A 14,840-nucleotide genomic window follows, 5' to 3' on the forward strand; every position below is an offset into this window, starting at 1 on the left:
ATCAGATGATCTCACTTTTGATCAGCTGTAATTCTTGGGATCTTTTTCTTATAATGAACTGAAACCTGCCTCTCTGGTCCTATTTCTGACCTCTTGGGCTAAGCAGAATGAATCTAAACCTTTAAAATACTTGAGGGTAATTACCATGTCCCCCCCACAAAGTGTTGACTTCTCCAGCCTAAACACCACCAGTTCATTGACTATATTGAATCATCTCATTATCCTGTTTGTCCTTGTTTAGATGTGTACCGGTTTATCAATGGCTATACTAAAAAATTGGTACCCAAAACCTCAAAGTTTGGAAAGAATTTCATTAAATGGAATGGGGGTGGGGACAATGTTGTTGGGGTATGAAAGAAGTTGGGGTAAAAGAGGAAAATCAAAAAGGGGTGAGTCTTGTTCAGGAGTAGATATGATGATGATTCTAAGTGGTGGGGAGAAAGCATAACTAACTCTTCTGTGATTTTGGATAAGATCGATGAGAAGAATAAGGACAAGGGTGGGGAGGCAAGGATGATAGTGAGAATAAATATACACAGGATCAGGATGTGAGGGAGAGAGAAGATGTTAGGAGTGAGGATTTAGAGAGGGGATCAGGAGGGAGACGACAGAAAGTTGGAGGATGGGAAAGGTGGAGAGCATAAGGGTGGGGGAGGCTAAGTTCTGCATACCAGAGATACTTAATAAATGTGTGTTAAATTTAAATGTTGAAGATCAGACTGACAGAAGGCACCTGGCTGAGTAGACTCTTGAGAAGGTTATCTGTGAACTGTTGAGGTTCAAAATTCCTGGTCTTGGTGTTCCTGGGGTTGCCAGTCTCCTCTCAAGCAGTAGGTCCTAGTTGAGCCTTGCTTGGGTGGTGGCCAGGACCTGTGTGCTTTGGTGTTTGGCCAAGTTTCCTTACCCAGGTCTGCGTGAAGGGAGTTTCCCTTTCTCTCATTCAAAAGGAAGTCAGAAAGAGCGTTCAAGTCACTGGCAGTCAAGGTGATAGTCAGTCTGACACAGACCGTGCTCTCTCCTCCCCACACAAGGCATATTTCCTCTGTCTAGTGTGGCCAAAAGTGAGACAAAGGAAAAGGAAGGAGTTTGATGATGTACCTGTGACTTGGACCATCCCCAGCACTGAAGACTTTCACCTTCCTCCTTCTCCTTCCTTCCTTCTCCAAGACCACATCATTCTCTTGACCTTTCTGTTGTGGGGCTGCTGACCTCAGAGTGGGTAAGTGTTGCCCTCTGCACTGGGACTTACCCAAGCCCTGGCTCCCGGGGAATGGGCCCCAGTGACCTCTCACCAACACTCTGTCCTTCTCTCCCTCTTCTCTCCCAGCCCATACTCCTCCTTCTATCTCTCTTCTCTCTCTTCTTTCCTCTTCCCCTTCTCTCTCTCCATCTCATCCCTCTGTCTTCCTCTCCTGATTTCCCTGTCTATCCCCTTCATTATGCCTCCTCCTCTTGTCCCTCTCCTCCTCTTCTTATCCTATTCATCCTGTCCTCTGTCCCCCTCCATTCCTTCTCTTTCTCCTCTTCTATCTCTTTATCACCTTTCCCATCTATCCTTTGCTTCATTCTCTTCTCTTTTCCCCTCATTTCTCTCTTCATCTTCTCTGCCTCTTCTCCTCCTCTCCCCTTTCTCTCTGCTCCCCTCTCACCTCTCTATATCCTCTCCCCCTCCTCTATTTCCTCTCTGACCCTTCTCTCTCTCTTCCTTCATCCATATGGGAACACCTTCATTGTTGACTGGACTAAAGCCAGGTTAGAGCAAATCATTCATTCACTCATTCATTAAAGAACTACGTAGTCATTGGCAGCCTCCTCTGGGCAGGGCCCTGTGCTGGGTTCTATGAGACCCAGAGGAATAAGGTCCACAGCCTCTCCTCTACACAGAGCCCTGAGATAAATCTATAAATAACTACAGCACAAAATTTAGAGAGAGATAGTTTCCTAGGGATTTTGAGAGTGTTCTGATGGTTCAGACAGTTCAAAGGTAGCATCACACTGCCAGGAGTCTCCCATCCCTTTGGGTCCACCCCCTCCTGTTTAGAGTCTCAGGCTCTGCCATCCTGCCTACTACTCTTTTGATGAATTCCCTAGAATCTGGAGAAATCTTGGGGAAAGCACAAGAGCTGGGGTATCAAAGGACTTTGGTTTACATGCAGGTTCTACTACTCACTACTTATGTAACCTTGGGTAAGTTACTTTCTCCTCTCTTGCCTGTTTCCCTGTCTGTAAAGCAGAGGGCAGAGATTAGATCATCTCTAATCTCTAGATCATCTCTTCCTCCCTTGGTCCTCTACCAACTTTCCTAGCTTCCTTTGAGATTCAATTCAAATCCCGCCTTTTACAAGGAGCCTTTGACAGTTTCTTCTCTCTCCTCAGGGCGAATACCTTTCCTCTCAAATTGCCTTGCATTTCCACACTTGTAAGTACACACTTGTTTGCATGGAACCTCCCCCATTAGACATGGCTCTTCTTGAGGGCATGGAGCATGCTTTTTGCCTTGCTTAGCACCTAAAAACACCTGATAAATGCATCTTGACTTGAACCTTCCAGCCCCAAGTCTTTGATCCTACAAAAATCTGTCACTTTTCGGATATCTCGCTCTATAATATGGATGAAGAGATGATAGAATCAGCAGCAGAACTGGAAGAGATACAAGGGCTCATCTATTCCCCCCAATTTTAGGGATGAGGGAACTGAAACCTAGAGAAATAAAGGCCATGCATGGGCAGAATCTGGCATCACTGAGGCTCCAATCCTGGTCTCTTGACTCCAAGCCCTGTGTGCTTCCCATTACACTATGTATTATCTCTCCCCAAAAGAGGGGAGGGGGACCACAGGACTTTGGGATCTCTTCAACTCTACCTCCCCTGAGGAATGCAGTGGGAAACATTTCCAGTCCCTATACTTCTCTGTCCTCCCCAGAAAAGCTTCTACCTGACTACTCTGCGTCAACTCCACCCTGACCCCTTCCCTTAGGATCCAACCAAAGGCCCTGGGCGTTAGGACAAGAGCAAGAGGAGACATGAGTTCAGAAGCTGAGCAATCTACAGATCAGGTAGGTTCATGCAAGCTGCAGGAAGAGATGAGTTATGGTTCATAAATTGAGGCAGAGGTGGGGGTAGGGCAAGGGGATAAGGAGTGGAGAGAGAATGATGAGAGCAATCCCACTGAGAATGAGGAAAGGGGATGAAGTAAAGTCAATAAGTCTGCAGGAGGAAGGAGGTCCCTGGGCCCACTGTCCTCCTGACCCTTGACCTGTTCTGGAACCTAGGGTGCTTATGACATGTCTGATGCCCGTCTGGCTTTGACCCTGTGTATCACCAAGGACCGAGCAGGCTCAGAAACAGATGTGAAAGCCCTGGAGCACATGTATGAGGTCCTGGGCTTTAAGAGCACAGTGAGGAGGAATCTTCCAGCTAAGGTATGGCACCATCTCCCCCCACTCCAGCCTCTTCACCACAGGCTCTGGTGATGGATGGGTCCAGCCCAGGGTGGGGTCAGGGAACCGGAGACTCAGTTTCTCTTCTCCCTTCCTCAAGCCATTACATGGGTGAGTTCTGAGTGACCATACCCCCTTGAGCCTCTGGACCTGTCTCAGTCAAGGCTCCTGGACTTGAGTATCTTTGGACAGGGTTTCTGGGAGGAGCTAGAAAAGTTCAGAGATGACATGGACCGGATGAAAGACCCAGTGAGCTGTTGTTTTGTCGTGCTCATGGCCCATGGTGAGGAAGGCATACTGGAAGGGATCGATGGCAACACCATTCAGTTGGAGGAACTCTTTACTATGCTCACTAACAAGAACTGCCAGGCCCTTCGGGGCAAGCCCAAGGTGTTCATTGTACAGGCCTGCAGAGGAGGTAAGTAGAGGAAAGAAAGGAAGAGGAAGAGGAGGAAAAGGAAAAGAAGGGGAAGAGGAGGAGGAAGAAAGGGGGGAAAAAGAAGAGAAGGATGAGGAGGAGCAGGTAGCAGGATCTTTCTAATCTGCCCAGTCCAATTTGAAGCCCAGAGCCCAGCGCTCAGGGCCCAGTATAGCAAAGAGTTCAACAAAGCCCAACCAGAACCCAGATCCCAAAGAGTCCAGTGTCCATAGCTAAGAGCCCAGTCACAGAACCCAGAAATCTCACAAACCTCTGAGCTCAGAACCCAGTTCCATCCAGATCTTAGAACCCAGGGAATACACAGTCCAGCCTACGTAACCCAACAACAGCCCAAAGTCCATCAGTTGTTCCCACATCCCACTTTTCCTGTTCTCAGACAACTGAGCCCTATTAGGACTAAGATGTTCCACCTCTCTCCCTGTGGGGCCTCTTTCTGAAAATCATGTCTTTGCCTGTATTTTTTAGATCAGAAAGATACTGGTGAAGTGGTTCCACCAGAAGAGACTGGAGGGACTGTCCTCTTGTCAGAAGAAAAGCCTCCCAAGCTCCCAACCTACACAGACATCCTGCATGTCTTTGCCACCGTGGAGGGTAGGAGCTCCCCCTCTGCTCCCAATGCCCCTTCCCCACCTTTCCTACCCATGGTCTTCCCCATTCCTCCCTCATAACCTTTCCGGCCTCCCTGCCTTCCTTCCCATAACCCTCGACAAACCAAGGATAATCCCATTGTTTCCCCACATTTTTCCTCAAATGCAATCTCCCCCCTTGGGCTGACCCTTGCATAATACTAATGATCTTCTTGGATTTCCCAGGATACATTGCCTATAGGCATGAGGAAGATGGTTCCTTTTTCATCCAGACCATAGTGGACGTGTTCACCAATATGGAAGGCCACATCCTAGATCTCCTGACTGAGGTGAGAGGCAGAGGAGCTGATTAGTCCCAAAGCCCTCCTTCCCACAGGCCCATTCCTTTGAGGCTTGAGCCTTTCAGAATAGAAATCCTGCCCCTCTGAGACTAGGAAGCATGAAAAAGAACGGGATGTTGGGCAGAGGAGAAGGAAGAGGAGAAGAGGGGAGAAAGAAGAAAAAGAAAACAAGAAAGAACACAAGATCTGAACTTCAAATCCCAATTGTGTGACTTCTAGCTATGTGACCTTAGGCAAGTCACTTCACATCTTTGGTCCTCACTTTATTTATTTCTAAAATGGGGGTAAATGACTCAACACTCACTAAGGCCCAACTCTAGTTCTTATGAATCCGTAGCTCTCCCAGTTCTTCTCCCATCCTTGTCCTCAGTCCTCATCTCTCTCCTCCCCAGCCTCCCTCCCCTCTAGCTCCAACCTCCCTTCCTCTCCTTCAGCCTGATATTCCAAAAGCATCCAACCATGTCCATCCACTGCTCAAGAATTCAATTCAATTCAACTCAGTAAGGATTTATTGAGCACCTACTATGTGCCAGTCACTGTGCTAAGCAATGGGGATACAAAAAGAGGTAAAAAAGAGGCCCTGGCCTCAAGGAGCTCACAATCTAGTGGGGGAGACAATATGCAAACAAATTTATGCAAAGCAAGCTACAGACAGCAGAAACTGGAATTGATTTTAAAAGGGAAGGCACTGGAATTAATACCCACCTATGTAGACTGTGGGTGCCTCTAATTTATTCCCAGGGTCTTACTCGTAGTCCTCTCAATAGCCCTGGTTATGGCTACCCCCCAACAAGGCCACCAAAAAAGCTTGAGGCTCACCTTGAATTCCCCTGTCCACGCAGGTGACCCGGCGCATGGCTGATGCTGAGCTGATGGAAGGAGGCAAACTTAGGAAGGTGAACCCTGAGGTCCAGAGCACTCTCCGAAAGCTGCTGTATCTCCGATAGTGGGAGGAACCTTGGACTGAAGGGTCCTGACCTCCTGAGCCAGTAAGCTCAAGAGCTGGTGCCCAGAGGCCTTGGGGAGTCAGAGAAGCTGGAATGTGCCTTCACCTCCTCAAGGCTGAGGTGGTAGCTGTCCTCCTACTCCACTGGACTCCCTGAGAACTTGGGCCCACATCCTATCCCTCTTACTCACTTCACTCCCTCCACTTCCCATATAGAAAAGAGTCTGAGATCTGGGGGCAGTGTTCAACTAGGGCCCCTGAGTCTCCCTAGGATCCTTTCCAAGATCAGTGATTTCACTGATACTAACCCATATGCCCACTATGTGCCACCTTAATAGAGAGAGGTCCTTCTTGAGTCTCTCCAGTCCCCTGAGAGCCAGTCCTCTAGTGACAGGTGTCTGCTGTTAGCTAGGCAAGTCCTGAGAAAAAAGACCAACAGCCTGATGGGCCAGTGCTCAAAGCATTTTCTGACCTGGTAAGGCCTTCTAGGACAAGCACTCCACTGGCATAATCTGTAAGACTGAGTGGTCACATCAAAACTTCAAGGTATTTGTGATTTTTATCTATGTGGGTCCCCTCTCCCCCACCAGTACAGATTGCAAGTTACCCCTGCCTTCACAAGTTGCCCTGGCCAAATGACACCACTGCTACCAAACAGATCTGCTAGCTTTCTGGTGATGGGCCTCTCTGATCATAATTGGAACAATAATCCCTGGCATGTGTTTAAAGATCCTCTTCAGCTTGTGGTCAACAGACATAGCCTTCTGGAACCCAGGGTCACTCTTCTGTCACAACAAGGCATCAGAATTAGATTTACCTGTCTAAAATACAGCTTTATCAAGTCACAACTCCCTGGTCTAGCATTCAAGGTCTTCCACAATCTGACCCTACCCTTGATCTGCCACCTTATCTTCCCCCTCCTTTCTAATACACACCCTCTATTTCAGTCAGGCTGATCTCCTTACAGTCCCCTCCATATCACAATTTACTTTTGCCCTCTGTATCTTTGCCCACCACATTGCCTCCCATCAGGTAGACTGGTTGCTTCTATGTACGTGCTGTATCCCCCATAGGAAAATGCAACTTTCTCAAGGGCAGAGATTTTTCACTTTTTGTGTTTGTATCCCCAGTGCCAAGCATAGAGCCTGGTACATAATAGGTGCCTAATAAATGCTTGTTAAACTGAATTGTCTTATCTTCCAAGGCCCAACTCCTCAGAGCCTTCCCGTACTACTCCAGTTCATGATGATCGAGTCTCTTCTGACTTAACACACAGAGTCTGTCCCCTACACAGAGCATTGCATGCTTGATTATATGCCATCTTTAATTAATAATAATAATGACGATGATAATTCCCATTTCTAGAATAGTGACGATTTACAAAATGCTTTCATTAAACTGCTGAACATTGGACCTAAAACTGCGCTCATTATCTTTCTCCCCAACCACGCCCATCTTCCAAACTTCCCTGTTACTGTAGAAGGTGTCGCTATCCTTCCAGTCACCAAAGTTGACATCATCCTCACTCTCCTTCATTCTATGCAGCCAGAAAAAGTGCCTAATTTCATCATTTATATATCATAATATTTCTCCTATCTGACCCCTCATTCTTCCCATAGCCACCATCTTGGTTCGTGCTCTCATTACCTCTCAGTTGGGGCAGCTAGGTGGTGCAGAGGATGGAGCACCAGTGCAGGAGTCAGGAGGACCTGAGTTCAAATCTCATCTCAGACACTTGACACTCACTAGCTGTGTGACCTTGGGCAAGTCACTTAACCTCAATTGCCTCATCCTGAGTCATCTCCAGTCATCCTGATGAGTTTTGGAGGAGAAGTGAGGCTGGTGACCTGCACAGCCCTCCCTCACTCAAAACAAAGTCAAGTGCAAGTCATGTCATCATTTCTCTGATGGCATGGTCTTCTTCGGCAAAGAAGGACGAACACACACACATCTCTCAACTGGAATATTGTAATGGTGTCCAGGTCTCTCCCCTCTCCAACATGTTCTGTACTCAGCTGCCAAAGTGGTCTGATCTGACCATGTGACAGACACTCCCCGCCCAGAGGCAGATAGGTAGCACAGTAAAGACAGCAATGGACCTAGAGTCAGAAAGACCTGAATTCAAAACCTGCCTCCACTGTGCGTGTCTGGGCAAGTCATTAACCCCATTTGCCTCAGTTTCCTCAATTATAAAATGAGAATAATAATAGCATCTCCCTTCCAAGGTTGTAGGGAGGACCAAATAAAATAAAATTTGTAAAGCTCTCAGCATAGTGTCTGGCATTTAAATACTTACATTGTTTTGCCTTTAAAGCTCTTCATCACCTGATCCCAAACTATCTTTCTGGTTTCACTATAGATTAAGCCTTTCCTATACTTTCCTATACCTAGACAGGTCTTTTTGCGATTTCCTGCACCCAACAGTCCACATCCCATCTCCATACTTTTGCACTGGCTGTCTCCCCTGCCTGGAATGAACTTCCTCCTCATCCCCCATCTTGCAAAATCCCTTATTTCCTTCAAGACTCAACTGAAGCACCACCTTCTACATCAAGCCTCCCTAATACCCCTCACAACATATCCTCTCCATCCATGTCTTCTTGTGTTCTATTTATTTGGCATTTGTTCTGTCTACTTATATGTAAACATGTCATCTCCCAGACAGAATGGAAGTTACCTGAGAACAGAGACTGTTTCATCTTTGTCATTATATCCCCAGCACCTACTTCACTTGTGATCTAGATCTTTCCTCTCTGGGAAACTTTGTGGCCCAGCATCCCCTGGGGCTTCCCATATTGATGTTGAACTCAATGCAAACACCTAGTCAGCGTTGAAAACTAGAACCCAAATGATTCTCCTAGGCATAAACAATTCTGCAGCCTCAGACTTCCCAGGATCTAAGATTATAGGCAAACCCCACTACGTTCCTCCATAATACCCTGGACAAGTCAATCTCATCTGGTCTCCAAAGTAAGCAGGAACAGGCTTGATTACTACTTGTATAGGGGACTGTCTGAAGAATATCAAGTGCTACGAGCTTTTCCCTTTCCTTTCTTTTCCTTTTCTGTTCCCTTTCCTCTTTTCTTTCCTTTCCTTTTTCCTTTCCTTTCCTTTCTTTTCCTTCCCTTTCCTCTTTTCCTTTCCTTTCCTTTCTTATCTTCCCCTTTCCTTTCCATTCCTTTCGTTTTTTTGAAAGAAAGACAGTTTGGTAGTAAAGTCAGCCTTGATTCTAGGGAGAGCTGGCTTTAAGACCTCCCTCTAAGGGAAAAGAACTTATTTGTGTAAAAATATTTATAGCTGCTCTTTTTGTGGTGGCTAAGAATTGAAAACTGAAGGGAGGCCCATCAATTGGGGAATGGCTAAACAAGTTGTGACATATGATTGTAATGGAATGTTATTGTGCTATAAGAAATGACAAACAGGACAAACTTACTTGAACTGATGCTGAGTGAAGTGAACAGGACCAGGAGAACATTGTACACAGTAACAGTAATATTGTACAATGAAGAATTGTGAATGACTTAGCTATTCTCAGCAACACACTGATCCAAGATAATCCCAAAGGACTAATGAGGAAGCATGCTATCCACCTTCAGAGAAAGAAAATATTGTTTGAATACAGATCGAAGCATGCTATTTTTTACTTTTTTTGTCTTCTGTACAAAATGACATGTGGAAATGTTTTATATAATTGTACATACATAACATATCCAATTGCTTACCATCTCAAAGAGGGAGGAAAAGATTTTGGAACTCAAAATTATAAATAAAAATGTTTTTAAAATTTAAAAAAAATCCACATAGGAAAAACAAGACCTCCCTCTGGCCTATGTGGCTGTATGACCCTCAACAAGTCACTTATTCTCAGTACTATAAGGAAGCTCTTTAAAAATCTCAGAGAAGGTGTTGACATATTGGAAATGGGTGTCTTCACCTTTGAGTTCACTGTACCAATGTAATCAAAGCATCAGTTTTTATCCCCAATGCTTGACATATAGTAGTAGGTACTAAATAAATGCTTATTGGTTTATTATTCCTTCTTCATGAGATTTTGCAAATGAGCTAATATTCTAAACAGGCATGGCCTTTGGAAAACATCTCTCCTCTTGGCAAGTGTCTGCTGACTAAGGTGATGTCTATGCTTTTATAGTCCTTTTTATGGTAATTGATGCTAATGAATTAAACTTCTCTGTGAAATTAATTGTAATCCACATCAATATCATTTCTACTATTTCCCGTTTTTCATTATTGATCAATCAATAAAAATTTATAAGTACTAGTGTGCCAGGCACTGTGTTAAGCTCTAGGGATACAAAAAGGGGTGAAAAACAGTTCTTGCCTTCAGGGTTCTTACAATTTATTCAATTAATTTGTGTAAGTAATAAATTGAATTATATCAATTATATGCTATATCTTTTACTCATTATTCTTTCTAGCTTTTTACTAATTCTGATCTGATAATAATAATCACTAGCATTTATATGACATTTTCAGGTTTCCAAAGAAAGTATTCTACTCTGGCAAGTAGATATTCATTTTATTATGATATTATTACAATCATTTTACAGAGGAGTAAACAGAAGTTAAGTGACTTCCCAGAGTCACATACTACTAAGTGTCTAAAGCTGGATTTGAATTCAGGTCTCTCTGACTGAAGATCTGTGCCACCTAGCTGCCTTATCTTTGTTCTGACCAATCAGGGGACAAACAGTACTCAGACAACACAAGAGCAACTCTCACATCCATAAAGAGTCTGTTCTTGTATGTTAAGATGTCAATTTCATTTCTGTGATGTTATTTAATATTCACCATGTTCGCTCCAAGGTCACATGATTACTAAAAATGTTAGCTCATATTGAGCATGCTGACCATCATCTTTTGCACATGAATAAACTGCTGAAGCACATTTCCTATATCTTGTGCTTAAGCCATTGATTTTTTTGTGCAAATATAGGATTTTATGCTTATTCTCATTAAGCTTTATATTATCATATTGGCCTGTCTTTCTAGTCTATCAAAATATATCTGGAACTGTTCCCATCATCCAATGTCTGATATCTTTTCCAGCTTTACATCATCTATAAGTGTGATAAGCATCCCATGAAAACCTTCATCTAAGCCCCAGAAGATCCTCTTTGAAAACAAAGAATAAGCAACAACTACAAGGTTCTAGAAAGATCAGTAGACTTAGAGTTAGGAAATCTAGGTTCAAATAACAGTCCTACCATTTACTGCCTTGCATAATGTTGGGAAAATTACTCAAGCACCTTGGGTTTCACTGTCCTCATCTGTGAAATGAGAGACAGGAATTACTCTCAAAAATGATCTCTAAAGCCTATTCTAGCTCTAAATAGTATGATCCTATTTTGAATAAGACAGAGTCCAAGGGCACATGTTGACATCAGTCTATTAATCCTTCCTTTTTTTGGAGACAGTCTCAGATGGAAAGGAATTCTTTGGGAAAACCAAGAAGAGTTAATTACTAAACTACAGTCATAATTTTTAAAGAAAGGGTTTTAGCCGACGCAGCAGCTGCAAATGATTAGCTTTTTTTTTTTTTCTAGAATAGGGGCCAATGGTCAAGAAGCAATCAGATCCTTGAGGTTGTGGCATCCAATGTGGTCAAGTTGTGTCTAGAGACTCCTCTTACAGTCACATCAGTAGTTTGTCTCACTCCCCCATATCCTGGCAGAGAAATGCTGATGCTAGAAAAGGTTTTGTTTTTGTTTTTGTTTTTCCAGACAGTAAAAATGGGGAATAGAGAAATGTTTCCTTTGCAGAGGTACAATCTTTATTCTCTTGCCCACACCATGTCTCTCAACATGCTCCTGGTACTTGGGTCTTCTCCAGGGAAGTGAAAGTGGTCTCCTGGACAAGCAGTGACTCATTGTGGCTTCAGTGGAAGCCTCAGGGAAAAGGAAGGTTGGGAGGAAAAACAATCAGATGCCTCCAGGGCAAGCACAGCTCCAAAAGAGTTGCAGTTAAAGAAGAAAAAGGGGTTAACACCTGAGTGGAAGTGATGTTCAAAAAGTATTCTAGAATCCCAGTTTTACATCCGGAAAGGAGAGAATGTCACAATGCAACAAGATCTTCGAACATAAATACAGAGTGGACAAACTGAAGGACCCTTAGAGCACAAAATGTTCAGACCTGGGAAAGATCTGAGAAAAAAGAATGTAAGCTATGAGACCTAGAAAGGACCATAAAACATTTAATATTAAGACTAGTAAGAACTGGAGAAGACCTTAGATGTGAACTCATCCAAACACCTTCACTGTATAGGTAGGGAAGTTGGAACTCAGAATGAATGAATGAAAAGGCATTTACTTAGTACTTACTATGTGCCAAGGACTGTGCTGAGCACTGGGTACATGAGCAGAAAAGACAACAGTCCCTGCTCTCAAGGAGCTCACATTCTAATAGGAGGGGGATAGAATCAGGCAGGAGGTAGGGAGAGAAGAAGACACATAAAAGAGAGTTTGATTGTAAAGTAAATAGAAAGTCCCCAGTCCTATAGTCCCAGCTATAAGGTGGATGGCAAGAGCCAGGGGTCTGAAAGAAAGGAAGGCAAAACAGAGAGTAAGGACACATTAGGACACATTAGAAGGGCAGATGGATGGTAAAGTTGGGTGTTCCTCCATCTCACTGAAGGATTAGAGAAGGTAGGTCCCATCTCATCCAAGCAGGGCGAGCCATCTTGTTGCTCCCAGTGGGGCAGGGTCTGGGCAGCCTGTAGGAAGGAGGGGGAGCAGAGAGTAAGAAAGGAGGAAATAGAATTGCTCAAAATTATACTGCTACACTGTAACATTATATAATTATAACTATGTAATTATACTGTTATACAATAACAGATCCAAGATTAGAAGATATCCCAAGTATCTCAATGAGGGAATTAAAATTTTAAATCATCTGTATGTGTTGTTATGCAAAATATCTATATAACAAAGCAAAATCCCAACCATCCAAAGTTTTTAAATATCAAGATGCTGACAGTATATTATGAAATGTACATAATTGAAATGTTTATTCAGCTGTTTTGACATCACGAAAAATGGGCACAAACAGTTGTGTTTGTACTTGAGACTCAAGGTCTAGATTTAAAGGAAAGAATTCTATCATTCTATAATCATCTATAATCAATATCTAACATATAACATATATTATACATGATGTATGTAATATGTAATATCTGTAATCAACAATAAAAACAGCTCACATTTGTTTAGCACTTTCCTAACAAGGACACTCTGAAGGTGAAGTGAACTGCCACTCCTCCTCAGGGAGATCTCCCAGATCTCTATGGGGCAAAACAGACAAGAGCCTTCTAGCTCCTCCTCTCTCCTCTTGTTCTTAGAAGGTTCCTCAATTAAAGAAAATGGGTCCAAATTTAAAGGGTTCCCAGAACCCTAGGGCCATAGAATTTCAGAGCTGAAGTCAGACCTTGGGATCACTGAAATGTTTCCTCAGGAAAAGAGTAAGACAGAAAAAGTCAGTCAGAACCAAGAATTTTTTTAAGCGTTTATTTCAGGCACCGTGCAAATCACCGGAGATACAAAGAAAGGCAAAAACACAATCTCTGTCCTCAAGGACTTTAAATTCTAAAGTGGGAGGCAATGTGTAGATTGCATAGAGGTTACATACAGTATAAATGGAAGGTAATCTCAGAAGGAAGGTCCTGGGGATGTGAGGGTGGGGGTCCTAGTGATATGGGAGAACAAAGAAAAACCTGCAGAAGATGGAAAAGATTTCAGCTGACTCTGGAATGAAGCCAACGAAAAAAACTAAGAGATAGAGGTGAGGAAAGAGAATATTATGGGCATGGATAGGATGTATGTATGTATGGAAGGTGGAACCAGTGGGGAAAAAAATGGTGGCAGGAGTTTGAAGTGTCGTATGTAAGGCAAAGCAAGAAGGCCCATGTTGCTAGATCCTAGAGTATGTGGAGAGGAGTAAAGCATAAGAAGACTGGAAAGGTAAGAAGGAGTTAGGTTGTAAGGGGCTTTAAATGCCAAAATGCTTTAAATGCCTTTCAAAATATTGCCACTGGACTCCTATGACTCTGGAGGAGAAAGTGAGGCTGACCACTTTGTGCAGCTCTGCCTCCCTTAAATCCAATTCGCAAGCGAGTCAAGATATTACCCTCATGATGTAACTGCCCTCTTCAAGACCAAAGAGGAACAACAACTCTGGTACTAGGCAGCCACTGGAATTTGTTGAGAGGGCATAGGGAACAGAGAGGAGGAAAAGGAGTGACCTAGTCAGACAAGAACTTTAGGAAAATCATTTTGACAATTGAGTGAAGGATGATTTGGAGTAGGAGGAAAACAGGGCAGGGAGATTAGCCAGAAGGTTATTGCAATAAATCCAGGCAAGAGGTGATTAGAGGCTGTTCTACAATAGTGGTTATATGAGAGAAGAGGATTGAATGGATAGGAAAAACCTTCCTGACTGTGTTAAGTTCACACTTAGAGGAGAGATGAGATATTCCAGGAACAGGACAGGGAAAAAGGAATCATTTTCCAGATGAATGGAAGGCCATAAGTACTAGGAATCCCTTACCAAGAACCACACTTTTCCAGGATCACTTTGTCCTATAGTCCTACAAATTGACTCCTTGCTCCTTCTCCCATATCTCTAGGGATGAACTTTCTTGTTCTTTCCATTGGCACTGCCGGTTCTATAAAGGTCCCTGGGGCACTGCATGAGAGCTAGGCCTCCACGTTGGCTGATTCATTAATCACTAGTTTCAACCCTGACTCCCTCATTGATCATTGTCTGTTTCAGCTATACCAGTCTCTTTAGAGATTTCCCTCAGCAGAAGCAGCTGTATTTATGTCATCAGAATTCTGGGTCTGATTCTGATCAAGGAACAGGTTAATAAAACAGAAATGATGGCAAACTTGTCACAAAATAATTATACCATCTTATGATAAGCAAGAGGAGAGCACCAGGAAGTACTTGTATTCTTGTAGGGAAAGTTGGATGGAAAGGAAAGGGAAAAAATTTCAAGAACAAAACTCTGATAGCATAAATACAAACAATTCTGATGAGAAAAAAGAGGAAGAATTGTCTAAAGAAGAGGCATAGA

General features: G+C 43.5%; 1 protein-coding gene and 1 long non-coding RNA gene across 5 annotated transcripts in view; one reads left to right on the top strand and one right to left on the bottom strand.

The window, feature by feature from the left end:
* The first annotated feature begins 780 nt into the window (after positions 1 to 780).
* Positions 781 to 7,172, top strand: CASP14 (caspase 14). 4 transcript variants are annotated; one of them, XM_072601159.1, is made up of 8 exons: positions 781 to 1,219; positions 2,377 to 2,419; positions 2,923 to 3,055; positions 3,272 to 3,421; positions 3,632 to 3,857; positions 4,344 to 4,469; positions 4,691 to 4,794; positions 5,649 to 7,172. In XM_072601159.1, exons 3-8 carry the CDS (start codon positions 3,023 to 3,025, stop codon positions 5,751 to 5,753), a joined length of 744 nt encoding a protein of 247 aa, XP_072457260.1. In that variant the 5' UTR covers positions 781 to 1,219; positions 2,377 to 2,419; positions 2,923 to 3,022; the 3' UTR covers positions 5,754 to 7,172. The 4 variants fall into 4 exon arrangements, with proteins under 4 accessions (XP_072457260.1, XP_072457261.1, XP_072457262.1 ...); XM_072601160.1 differs by having other exon boundaries at positions 2,977 to 3,055; XM_072601161.1 differs by lacking the exon at positions 2,377 to 2,419.
* Positions 7,173 to 10,274: 3,102 nt separating this feature from the next.
* Positions 10,275 to 14,840, bottom strand: part of LOC140499565 (uncharacterized) — a 57,214-nt gene continuing 52,648 nt past the window's right edge. Inside the window, exon 3 of the long non-coding RNA XR_011965482.1 lies at positions 10,275 to 12,482. This is a non-coding gene — a long non-coding RNA (uncharacterized lncRNA). The remainder of the gene's footprint in view (positions 12,483 to 14,840) is intronic.

Source organism: Notamacropus eugenii, chromosome 4 (assembly GCF_028372415.1).
Source record: "Notamacropus eugenii isolate mMacEug1 chromosome 4, mMacEug1.pri_v2, whole genome shotgun sequence".
Classification (NCBI taxonomy): Eukaryota; Metazoa; Chordata; class Mammalia; order Diprotodontia; family Macropodidae; genus Notamacropus; species Notamacropus eugenii.